Source organism: Gracilinanus agilis, chromosome 4 (genome assembly GCF_016433145.1).
Source record: "Gracilinanus agilis isolate LMUSP501 chromosome 4, AgileGrace, whole genome shotgun sequence".
NCBI classification, from domain to species: Eukaryota; Metazoa; Chordata; class Mammalia; order Didelphimorphia; family Didelphidae; genus Gracilinanus; species Gracilinanus agilis.
The window spans coordinates 148910024-148923449 of record NC_058133.1 but is presented as its reverse complement, the minus strand read 5'-3'; the positions used below and the strand labels follow the sequence as shown (position 1 = coordinate 148923449).

The following is a 13426-nucleotide window of genomic DNA, read 5'->3' as shown; positions in this document are numbered from 1 at the left end:
TAGCTGTAATTGCTTACCTATCAAAGAGGCAGGATTGGGGAGGTGAAAAGAAGGTGTGGGAAAGATTTAAAGCCTCATTATTCTTTGAAAAATGTTGGAAACTGTTTTTACCTCTAATTGTAAAAAAATAAAATAAAAAATTTTAAATGTAATTATTAAATGAATCATTCTCATAGTTCTGCTCACTTCACTCTTCATCAATTCCTAAAGATCTTGTTAGTTTTCTATGTCCATTTTGTCATGATACAATATTTATTGCATTTGTATTACCACAATTTGTTTAGCCAATAGCCAAAAAAGAAGACACTTCCTTTATTTCCAGTTTTGAACTATTATGAAAAACTGCAATAGATGCTTATTAATGCTTTTAAATGCTACAAAAAAACTGCTGTAAATATTCATGAATGCTATAAAATGCTATATAGTGATGTGATATGACTGAGTCAAAAGGTATATCCAGTCTGATAACTTTATGAGCATAGTTTAAATTTGCTTTCCAAAATGTCTTGACCAGCTCATATCTTTACCAGAAGTGTGCTATTTTACCTGTTTTCTCATAGCCCTTCCATAATTTATAATAGTCTTCTTTTGTCATCTTTGTCAATGTTTTAGGTGTCAGGAGGAACATAAAAATTTCTTTATTAGCATTTCTCTAAATTCTAGTGATTTAGAGCAATTTTTTTCACATGAAAACTGATAGATTGGAGTTACTCCTTTGAGCATGGCCCATTCATGTCCTTTGATAATTTGCCTTTTGGAGACTGGTTCTTAGTTTTATACATTAGAATCATCTTTTTATATATCTTGGAAATGAGTCTTTTATAAAAGAAACATTGCGGAGATTTATTTTCCCTGGGTACTTGTTTCCCTTCTAATTTTTATCATATTAGTTTTGTTGATGTAATAACTTAAAATTTTATGTGATCAAAATTGTCCATTTTTATCTTGTGTGACCACCTATTTAGTCATGAATTCTCCCCACCTCTATATATGCAAAAAGTAATTATTTCCTTGCTACAATAATTTATTTATATGATCTATTCAATAAGTCATATATCCCTCTTAAGCTTATTTTGGTATATAATAATGAAGAATTAAAACATGTATTGTGCCTCAAAATCTCTTAATGGAAATGTTAAATCAGTTCACAGTATCTGCCTAGAAAATGAAGAAATAGAAATGGCAAAAAGTAGTGAGATGCCTAGAAAGTCAAATAATTTCTTTGGCTAATTGGTGCAACTTTCATCTTCACCAAACATATTAGAGTTACCAAAGATGAAAACCAGTAGGCTTGAGTTGTGTTTCCTTTCACTTTTCTCTGATGGAGAATACAAAAGTACTATAAAATGTCTAAAATCTGACTAGAAACCACAAAAAGTTTACAAATAACCATGGGATTTTTCTAACATGCTCAATCACTCTAACCTCTAAACAGAACAGTGACATGCACACAGTAGATAATAAATGTTAGTCAAAATTAAACTGAAAAAATATGAGGATTTCTGCTTCCAGGAACTAAGATGGCAGAGTAAGAAAAGCACTCAGCCTGCCCAAAACATCTACAAACATCTACTCACACACACAAAAAAAGAAGAAAAATATGCTCAAAATGAATAAAAATAGGAAGAAACCAGTTCATGGGGTGAGAACATTAAGGAACCAGTAAAGCAGAGCAGGGACCACATGACTCAGGAAAAGGTATAGACAGAACCAGCTCATACAACATGGCAGGGAAGGGTACTGACAGGACAAGCTCAATCAAAGGGTAAAAAGGTTACCATTGGGACCAACCCATCCAGAGCAGCCCAAAAAGGGATACAGACAGGATCAGAACACTCAACACAGCTGGGAAGGGAATTAGAAGGACCAATCTGTCTAGTGTGGACCAGGAGAGGGTGTAGGCCAGACTTGCTTACTGGGTAAGGCCAGGAAGGGTACTGGTATGTCCAGTCTGCCAAGCTTAGTCCAGAAGAGGGTGCAGGTCAGAACAGCCTGGGAGGTGGTGAATGCTATAGGATTGAGGAGCAGCCCATCTCCAGAAACACCAGGGGATCTGGCAACAGGCAAAGCAGAATTCAGCTAGGGAAAACAGCTAAAACCACCCCCACATCAAATCAGTGAGGTCATCTACCCTTCCCCAGTGTATATTGTGAGACCTAATGGCAGTTAAACCCACCTCAAACACTGGAGCAGGCTATTCTTCAGGGTCAGAACAATATTTCCTCTATACCAGGAGTGAAGCAGAACTTCAACATTTAGACAAGGTAATGAAAAAGAAAAAAAGGAAAACTGACGAGATGAGCAAAAGGCAAAAGGAAAAATATGGTCTTAGGGAGTTAGTGACAGAGAAATCAGGATGCAAACTCAGAAGATAATAATGCCAAACTGGAAATATGTGAAACCTCAAAGCCTAGGGCTAAAGAATTTCAGGCCTCAAAAGACCTCTCGAAGACTTTAAAAAGAAGATAAAAAATCAAATAAGAGAAATGACAGAGAATCATCAGTTTGAAAAAAATTAATGAAGAAAACATCCGAAAAACTAGAATTGGCCAAATGAAAGTACAAACAAACAAACAAAAAACTGAAGAAAACATCTTCCTAAAGACCAAATTGTATCAAGTGGAAAAGGAAGCTCAAAAACACATTGAAGGGGATAGCTGTGTAGCTCAGTGGATTGAGAGCCAGACCTAGAGATGGAAGGTCCTAGGTTCAAATCTGACCTAAGATACTTCCCAGCTGTGTGACTCTGGGCAAGTCACTTAACCCCCATTGCCAAGCCCTAACCACTTTTCTGCCTTGAAGCCAACGGCTCCAAGATTGAAGGTAAGGGTTTTTAAAAATTAAAAAGAGAAAACTGAAGAAAGAATTGGTGAAAACACAAACACTTAAGAAAGAAAATAAATCCATAAAAATGAGAACTGGACAAATAAATGGAAGTGAATGACTTCATAAGAAATTAGGAAACATTACAGCAAAATAAAAAGAATAAAAAATAGAGGAAAATCTGGAAAATTTCACTGGAAAAAGACCTAACCTAGAAAATAAATCTAGAAGGAATGATCTAAGAATTGTCAGAACATCTGAAAATTAGGATCAGAAAAAGAGTTTGGATACCACATTATAAGACATCATCAGGGAAAACTGTCCTGATATCTCTGAATAAGAAGAGGAAAATAGAAATTGAAGGAGTCTACTAATTACCACCTGAAAGAGAGCTACCAAATATAACATCCTAAAACTATCATAACCAAACTTCAGAACTACTAGGCCAAGTAAAAAGTACTACAAGCAGCCAAAAGGAAACAATTCAAATATTGTGATGTCACAGTCATGAGTACACAGGACCCAACAACTTCTATATAAAAGGATCAGAAGGCATGGAATATAATATTCCCAATGGCAAAGGAACTAGGACTACAACCAAAAATCACATACCCTGTAAAGCTGAGCATAATATTACAGTGGGAAAAAGTGACATTTAATTAAATAGTGAACTTCCAGACATTCCTGACAAAAAGACCAGAGTTGAAAAAAATTCAAAATTCAAATTCAATACTTGAAAAACATTACAAGGTAAACAGAAAAGTGGAAACTAGGGGCTTAAATACAAATCAATCAAGCTGATTACACTCTTGCATAGAAAAGTGTTCATTAAGATGATTAATATATCTATGATATTAGAGATACTTAGGTTGCTTAAAAAAACTCAAAGACTTAAAAGTACTTTAATACTTAAGAACTTTATCTCTTTTAAGACAGAGAGAAGACATATGCAATAGAAGGAAGGGACCAAGTTGAATGGGATAGGATGATATCCAAAATAAATTAATAAGGGATGAGAAAGAGGAACACACTAGGAGAAGGAAAAAGGAGAGACAGAAGTGTGTCAATCATCTTAAATGAAGAGGCATGGAAGAATAAAGAGTGGAGGAGAAGATGGGGATTGGTGGGCAAAGCATGAACTTTCATTGTAATTAGTTCAAAATGGAATTTACATACACATTGAGTTGGGAAGTAAGGCAGTAGGAGGGAGGGAAGTAATAATTAAAGGTGAGGGATGGACAAGAGGGATAGTAAATTAGGATAGGTAAATTAGGTCTGAAGCAAAATGTCTGCGAGTAGTGAAAGGCTGAAAGGAGAGAGAGAGAAAAGGATAAACATAAAATAAAGAGAAAACCACCCAGTTATTATAACTGTGAATGTAAATGTGATGAACTCACACATAAATTGGAAGAAGATAGGAGAATGTATTAGAAACCAGAATGCCACAATATGTTATCTACAAGAAACACATTTAAAACATGTTGACACATGTAGAGTAAAAGAAAAGGATTGGAGCAGAATTGATTGTGCTTCAGTGAAGAGGGAAAAAAGCAAGAGTAGCAATCATGATCACAGATAAAGCAAAAGTAAGAAATTGATCTAAATTTATTAAAAGAGATAAGGAAATTACATCTTGATAAAAGTTATCATATATAATAAGCCAACATCAGTACTAAACATTTATGCACCAAATGACAGAGCTTCCAAATTCCAAATGGAGAAATTACATGAGTTGCAGAAAGAAATAGAGAATAAAACTTTACTAGTGGAGGATCTCAACTTTACCCTCTCAGAACTAGATAAATCCAACAAAAAATTAAACAGGAGAGAAATTAAAGAAGAAAATTAAACTTTAGAAAAGTTTGGTGTGATAGAGCTCTGGAGAAAACTGAATGGGAATTGATAATCTTATCAGCAGTACATGGCACCTTCACAAAAACTGACCATATAATATGGCACAAAGCACCACAACCAAATATAGAAAAGCAGAAGTATTAAATGCATCTTTTTCAAATCATAATGCAATAAAATTTATATTCAACATGAGGCAGAAGAAGACCAAAAATTAATTAGATACTAAATAATCTTATCCTAAAGAATTAGTGAGTCAACAAATTATGGAATAATCAAACATTTCATTGAAGAAAATGACAATGAAGAGATGACACACCATAATTTGTGGGATGAAAACTAAACAATATTAAGGGGAATATTTATATTTCTAAATGTTTACATCAATAAAACATTCAGAGAGAAGATGAGTGAATTAATCATGCAACTAAAAAAGCTAAAAAAAGAACAAATTAAAATTCCCTAATTAAACATCAAATTAGAAATCCTGAAAATCAATGGAGAAATAAATAAAAACTGAAAGTAAGAAAATCATTGAACTAATAAATAAGACATGGAGCTGGATTTATTTCTTAAAAAATAGATAAACCATTGGTTAATTGATTTTTTTTAAAAAAGGAAGAAAACCAAATTAGTATCAGAAATGAAAAAGACAAATTCACAAACAGTGAGGAAAAAACTAAAGCAATTATTAGTAATTACTTTGGCCAAATGTATATAAATAAATCTAACAATCTAAATGAAATAGATGAATATTTAAAGAAATACAAGTTATTTAGATTAACAGAAGAGGAAATGGGATATCTAAATAACCTCATTTCAGAAAAAGAAATTGAAAAAAACATCGATTAATTTCCTAAAGGAAAGTCCCTGGGCCCAGATATATTCACAAGGGAATTTAACCAAACATGCTGTGAGCAATTAACTCCAATACTATATAAACTACCATATTATATCTACATAAAAGCAGATGAAGAGGGAATTATATGAAATTCCTTTTATGATATAGATATGGTGCTGATACCTAAATCAGGAAAAAAAAAGAAAGAAAACTATAGACCAGTCTTGGCAAAATATTGACACATATGCCCAGCTGGCACAGGAGTGTTGCTCTGTTCCCCCTCTTTTCCCAGTGCCCAAGGACATTTTACATACCCCAGTCCTCTGTCCAGTCACCCAAAGTGAGCACTTCATCCCTCTGCTTTCTTGGGTAATGAGGGGAGCTCACAGGCAGCTGAAAATTTCAGTTTTGGCATGGGAACTTGAAAACCATCACCAAGGCTGCTATAGACCAATCTCCTGAATGTATATTGATATAAAAATCTTAAATAAAATGCTAGTAAGGAGAATGTAGCAATCTATAATAAGGATCGTACACTATAACCAAGTTGGTTTTATACTGGAATGCAGAAATGGTTCAATATTATGAGAACTATTAGCATAATTAGCCACATGAATTACAAAAAATACTGTAACCCCATAAGATTATATCAATAGATGCAGAACAAGCATTTGACAAAATATAATGCCCATTCCTTGTAAAACATTAGAGGACAGTGAAATAAATGGAGTTTTCTTTAAAATTATGAAAGACATTCATCAGCTAGCATTTTTTATAATGGAGATAAGCTAGAAGACTTCCCAGTAAGATCAGGGATGAAGAAAGGATGCCCATTATCATCACTGCTTGAGAAGAAAAACAAATTGAAGGAATTGGAATAGGTAATGAGGAAACAAAGTTAGCACTCTTGGAAAATAATATCATGGCATACAAAGAGAATCCCAGAAAATTAACTAAAAACTAATTGAAACAATGAACAACTTCAGCAAAATTGCAGGAGATAAAATAAATCTTCATAAATCATTAGCATTTCAATATAGCACCAACAAAGTCCAACAGGAGATAAAATAAATCTTCATAAATCATTAGCATTTCAATATAGCACCAACAAAGTCCAACAGGTAGAAAGAAAGAGAAATTCCATTTAAAATAACTGAAGACAATATAAAATATCTGGGAGTATACCTTCCAAAAAAATACAGCAACTATATGAATGCAATTACAAGGCACTTTACATGCAAAAAAATCAGACTTAAACAATTGGAATAAAGAATTGTTCATGTGTAGTTTGGACCGATATAATAAAAATAGCAATTCTACCTAAGTTAATTTACCTATTAAGTACAATACCAATCATTTTTAAAAAAAAAATTCACAGAGCTAAGGAAAATAATAACAAAATTCATATGGAAAAACAAAAGGTCAAGAATGCCAAGGGATTTGATTTTGAAAAATACAAACGATGGAGTCTAGCCATACCAGCTCTCAAACTATACTGTAAATCAATAATCATCAAAACAATCAGGTACTGGCTAAGAAACAGGGTACTGGAATAATGGAATAGATTAGGTAATTAATACATAGTAGTGAATGATCCTAATAACCAAGTGCTTAGTAAACCTAAGTATCCAAGCTTTTGGGAAAAGAACTCAATATTCAACAAAAATTTCTTAGAAAACTAGGGAGCAGTATGGCAGAAACTAGACATAGACCAGCATCTCACACCATATACCAAGATAAAATCAAAATTGATATAGGTTTGTGAAATAAAGGGTGATACCAAAAACAAATTAGGAGACACAGAATAGTTTGCCTATTAGACCTATGCAAGAAGGAATAATTAATGATCAAACAAGAAGAAGAGAAATGGATATTTTGATTATATTAAAAAACCAATGTTTAATATATTAATAATGTAATTAGTGTTTAATTAATATATAAACAAAACCAATGCAACTATGATTATTAGGGAAACAAAAAACTGGAAAAACATTTTTGCAATAAATATCTCTAACCAAGGCCTCATATATAGAGAAATGAGACAAATATATAATAACACAAGTCATTCCCTAATTGATAAATGGTGAAGAATATGAATAGGCAATTCTCAGATTAAGACATCAGAACTATCTATGTTCAGGAAATACTTGTTAAAAATTGTTTTTACATGTAATTGAAAAATAATAAAAGGAATGTGTTGGTTTTAAAAATGTAATACATATGATGAATAAATTATTGAAAACTAATATCTCCTGGCATTCCACATTTGAAGAAAGCTTTTAATAGGTGGTTTTTGACATCATGCATGCCTTTTAAGTAACTAAACTTTTTTTTTAATCATTTCTTTGTGATACAAATTGGTGATTATACTGGATCATATTTTTCCAGTGCCTAAAGATAAAATTGGATCAATTAATTGACTGATTTTTCAGAATGAGATTTATAGTTGCTCTCTTAATGTAAAATTTAAATCTTCTGTAAAAGGAGGCTATTGAACAAATGATCTCTATAATCTTTTCCAATTTCTGACAGACATTTGGGTGCTAAGTGTTCACTCTATAACAATATTCATTGATACTTAATATTTTCAGATATATATATTATAAATTGATATTACAGATTTTTAAAAGGGGTTAGCCATATAATTTCTAAAATACTTCCAAAAATTCTGATTCTGTAGTCTTTGAAAAATTTTTTTAAAATACAGTCTCCACCAGTCCTACTCAGCAATTTGTGCTGACTGGTCATTTTTATTTTAAAGAGTAATAATAGATTTAATAAATCAATAATTATAAATGTATGTATACATATGAGTTATATAGTACATATAAGTACACAATAAATAAATGAATAAACAAATAAATGAATGAATGAATGAATAAATGAGAAGAAGAAATAAAGGTAAAAATGACTGACATTTTGGATGGAAGGCCACATTGCAGTGAGCCTTTTTCACTTCTGTTCAGTTTTGCCTTAACTTCTCATTATTATCATTTTTAGAAATGTTTCTTATTTGTTATATTTAAATACTGAGGTAATTCCAACCTCTCCCCCATTAGAGAGGGCATCATTTGATAAAAAGATATATGTATATATAAAATTATGTCTTATTTATTTCTGTTTATCAGTTCTTTCTCTGAAAGTGGATGTAACTAAAATGTCTTATGCAACTTTCTAGAATTTCAAAAGAGAAGAGCAGAACTTTGTGGTTCAGAATGAAATCAACAACATGTCTTTTCTTATTACTGACACCAAGTCAAAGATGTCAAAGGTATTTTAATTTATTCCATGATTCCAGGATATATCTCACCTTATTTTCTCTTGCAGTTTAATTCTGAAGAGGGCATGACAATAGTTTCAAGTGTTAACTACTTAATGATCATATCTGCAGGAGTTTTCAAGGCATTCTAAGTTATCTTTTGTACTGTGTAATAGCTGATGATTTTGTTTAAGAAGTTGAAATAATTCTTACTCCAAATTTGATTTTAATTCATATTTTATGGTATTAGTATACCTTGGTTCTTCATTACTGGGTATACACTACCCAGTAATTGCAGTGATAGATGATGAAAGTCTGAACTATGTCAGTGTTTTGTTTTTTTTAATAGAGAGAAGCTGTGGAGGTATAAATGAAACAATTTGGGGAATTTATTTGATAAACGAGTAAGGTAATGATGCTGAGGTTATAAACTGTAGAGTAGAAAAATGGAGAGTTGTTTGTTGAGAGTAGTAAGGAACATAATGAGTTTTCTTTTGTATAGGTTGAGTATGAAATGCCTGTGCCTTCTGAAATATCCACCAATCAGCCAGTGGTTCAAGAGACTTAGCTTTATAATGGTCCATGAATCATCTGAATAGAAATGGTAATTAAACCCATAGGAGCTATTGAGATCACCCAGAAAGAGTATATAGACAAGGAAAGAGAGCCCAGGACAGTCATGAAGGACACCCACAAATAAGAAGTATGATAAGAATGAGGATCCAGTATAAAAGATAGGAGTAGTCATATAGTGAGAAATCAGAATCTGAAGAAAGTAGTATCAAAAAAATCAAGAGAAAAGGAAGTTTCTAGGAAAAGAGTAGTCAGCAATGTTGAATGTAACATAGAGGTCTAAAAGAGTAAGGACTGATAACAGACCATCAGATGTCAGTTAAGAGATTTTTGGTAGTTTGGGGATAATAGTTTTGGAAGCCAAATTGCAACAGAGCTAGAAGAAAGAGAGAGAAGAGGAAATTTATGCAAAGATGGAAATACTTTACTTGGAAAGATAGTTTCTTTTTTTTCCATGTTTTTTTAGAGGAAGGACAAAACCCTTAAAAGAAGGGGCATAAAGTCTACTGGACTGACAGAATTTCTAAGGGAAAGAGTAAAATAAGCATATGCTAAATTAAAAAAAAAAAACAGGCAGAAATTGCTTGAAAAATAGTTCTGCAAAAGTATTACAACTCTTTAATTAAGGGCAGATAAGGAAAGAAAAAAATAACCCAATACCAGTTTTCATAAAGATCTGAAAGCAACTAGGTAAAAGAAAAACTGACACTAACTATATCTCCCATGTTTGTCATACAGGCAGCAGTCACAGATCAAGAAAGGAAGAAAATGAAACGTAAAGGAGACAGATATTCTATGCAGACCTCTCTTATTGTAGCAGCCCTGAAGAGATTACTGCCAATTGGATTGAACATTTGTGCACCTGGAGACCAAGAACTAATTGCCTTAGCCAAAAACCGCTTTAGTATGGTAAGGGTGTGCCTTTTTTCTAGCTTTAATCAACAAATACTTCAGGCTATTTATTCACTCCTTACTCTGTCAGCAAGAATTATGATTCATCAACATTGAGTGTTTATTGAGCATCCACTTTATACATGGTGAAGAAATATATACTTGGCTAATAGGGTTATCTTTTTCTTAATGATGACTTCTTCAAGTATTTTACCGTTTTTTAATTTTAATTAATAAATACTACTTCACTGTTTTAGGACCAAACCTATAGAATGAGAACTGGAAGGTCTGTTAGAGTTTATCTATTCTAAGTCCTTATTTTACAGAGGAAAACAAAATCCCCAAAAAGTTGAGGGATTTTCCCATCATTACACACCAGAAATAAGTGACAGAGCTGGGGTTCAAACCCTATTTTTTCTAATTCCAAATTCAGTACTTCACCAGACTGCTTCTTTTTCAAACTTCAGTTACAGGGAATGTCAAAAGAATTTACCATATGAGATCATATGATAAAGATTCATTGTGTGTACTGATTTATAAAGGGTAATTCCTTATGTGAAAAACAAAGTATTGAGATCATGTAGAAACTCATTTTCAAGTAGCAAGATATTTCAATCAATAGGGAACCCAGTTTTGATCTCCTTTTACTCCTTTGTCCTCTTATTGGAGATGATAAAGATGAGGAAAAAACCTTTTGCAAATCTGAAGACAGTGATGATAGTAAATATCTAATGTTTTAAAGTTGACAAGGCATTTTCCATATAAAAGCCCTATGAGCTGGATAATGTGAGTATTCTTACCCTTATCTTACAGATAAGGAAATAGCAGGTCACTTAGTTTAAGAAACATGTGAAGTCACAGAGTTAGCATTTAGCAGAACTAAAACCAAAACCTAGATCTTATAATTTCATGCCAGTTCTTTCTGCCACATTATGCTATCATTCAATAAGTATACATTGGGATATAAGGTAATACTTCAAATCCTGACTTCCCCAACCATTCTCAGACATGACAACTCTATGTTTCTATAGCCTTCCTATGTAAATTTAAAATATAGTAAGGAAAAGGAGGCATACAGCATGGCAGATGTAGAGTAGAGGGAGACTGTTGTGACAGTTATCTGGGTTGTTTGCAAAGTCTCCATAAACCTGAAAGGGTTTTCTACTAAGCTATAATAAGGGTATATAACCAACTATTCTATTGTGCAACAAAGAAAATCATAGAATAATTCAGTATAAAACCAGTTTTGTTAGCTAGTTGACGGGGGGCTGGGAAAAAAAAAAACCAAGAAAGCATTTTCTTGATACTTTTTCCTGATATAAATTAAAAAATCAACCATTTTAAATATAAAAACACTTAATATAACAAAAAATTTGTAAAAAACTTCTTTTCAAAGAATGCCCAAATCTTAGTTTTCTATTTTTGGATCCTATAAACCGGAGGTCAATTTGCACATTATTCTTATTTTTAAAAACCTTGTAGTGTCCACTAATGAATAGTACCTGACCTATTGTAAGTTTTCCCTCTTATGTTTATTTCTTGACAGAAAGACACAGAAGATGAAGTGCGTGATATTATTCGTAGTAATCTTCATCTACAGGGAAAGGTAAGCTAGGATATTTTACAAAGTACCATTCAGTGTATTTCAAACATTTCTTTCTTCAAAAGGATAATCTCACAAATGATTTTAACTCAGTAATTCAATAAAGCAGAATATTTTGACCAGTCATTTTTTTCTACATTGTAAAAATCATTTATTTTAAGAACATGAAAGAAGTCAATTTTAATGGAAATTTAATGCCCATTAGTACAAATAAAACTAATTTTAAGGAATATATGAGACTTTTCTCCAGAATTATTGTAATGATCACCTCCAGTTTAAAAAAGTATATGTGAATATAGTTAACTCTTTTTACTTTTTGTTGTTAGTAGAAGGGGGTCTGAGCAATAAAAGAAATCTTAGAAATTAGAAAATACAAAAATAATATCTATAGTTTTATTTCTTTGAATGTTGCTATGTTTTGGAGATCAGCCACCTTTTTAGCACTGAGTGCCCATCAGTTGTGCCAAGTATTTTATAATGGACTTAATGCCTTAAGCATAAGGAATGAAATGAAACATGTTTCAATAAATACTTTTCTACAATACAGAAAATTAAAATTACATTTGTAGATAATATTTATATGGTACTTACTATATTCCAGGTATTATGCTGAGTACTTTACAATTATCATCTCGTTTGTTCCTCCTAACAACCCTGGGACATGGATGTTACCATTATTCCCATTTTATAAATGAGACAAACAGATTAAGTGACTTGCCCAAATAGGAAGTGTCTGAGGCCAGATTTGAAATCAAGTCTTCCTGACTCTATGCCCAACTCTCCATGATCTATGTCACCTGGCTGCCTTCTCTTTTTCAGTCAAGGTTAAGAAGTAGAATGGATTTGATAGGTGATTTGTTCTGTTTTATATGCCTCTCAATTAGGATTTAGATATGAAATTTAGTATCTTACAGTGTTAGAGGAAATAGCAGCTTGAATTATATAAGTATTTTGAGACTGAAAATGTTAGTAGTGCATACCTTAGTGTCCGTCCTATTGGAGGAGAAGAAATAACTCAGTGGGAGAGAATAATTACGAAAAAGAGGAGGGAATAATTATGCAAATTTTGAATAAAAGAGAATTACATTTTAAAATGCTTGCTTTGGACTTTTAATTTAGATTTTACATATCCTGCCATACATAAAGTGTTATTTTTTTCTTTTGATCAAAGTTCTTTTTAATATTTCAATTTGTTCTTTGTCATGATAAGAATCATGAAATTTAAAGACTTATCCATGTATTTAGCTTCTATTTTAAATTATTTGTGTTTATTAAATTTCCAGTTTGCTTTTGGGGTTGTCCTCTCTCTTCACCAATTAAGAACTTAAATTTATTGCTGCTTTACTGATCCAGAATAATGATTTTTTAAAATTGCCTTTACTTAGCTTGGGCTTTCATTCAAGAAACTGCTAACATTTAATATGTCATCTCTTCAGGATATTCTATCCCTTATTTAAAGCTCCTAGAATAAATACTAAATAAATCTGATAATACAAAAAAAACAACTTGGTGTGCTTTATTTTATGAGAGAAATCTTATTCTTGGTATGATGGCATTATGACTAACATTATTTGTAAAAATGTTC

General features: G+C 32.0%; 1 protein-coding gene across 1 annotated transcript in view; it reads left to right on the top strand.

Moving 5' to 3' along the window:
* RYR2 (ryanodine receptor 2) overlaps positions 1-13426 on the top strand; it is a 550493-nt gene that overhangs the window by 382911 nt on the left and 154156 nt on the right. Inside the window, exons 71-73 of the mRNA XM_044674985.1 lie at positions 8694-8786; positions 10086-10256; positions 11785-11844. Coding sequence (XP_044530920.1) covers positions 8694-8786; positions 10086-10256; positions 11785-11844 — 324 coding nt within the window. The remainder of the gene's footprint in view (positions 1-8693; positions 8787-10085; positions 10257-11784; positions 11845-13426) is intronic.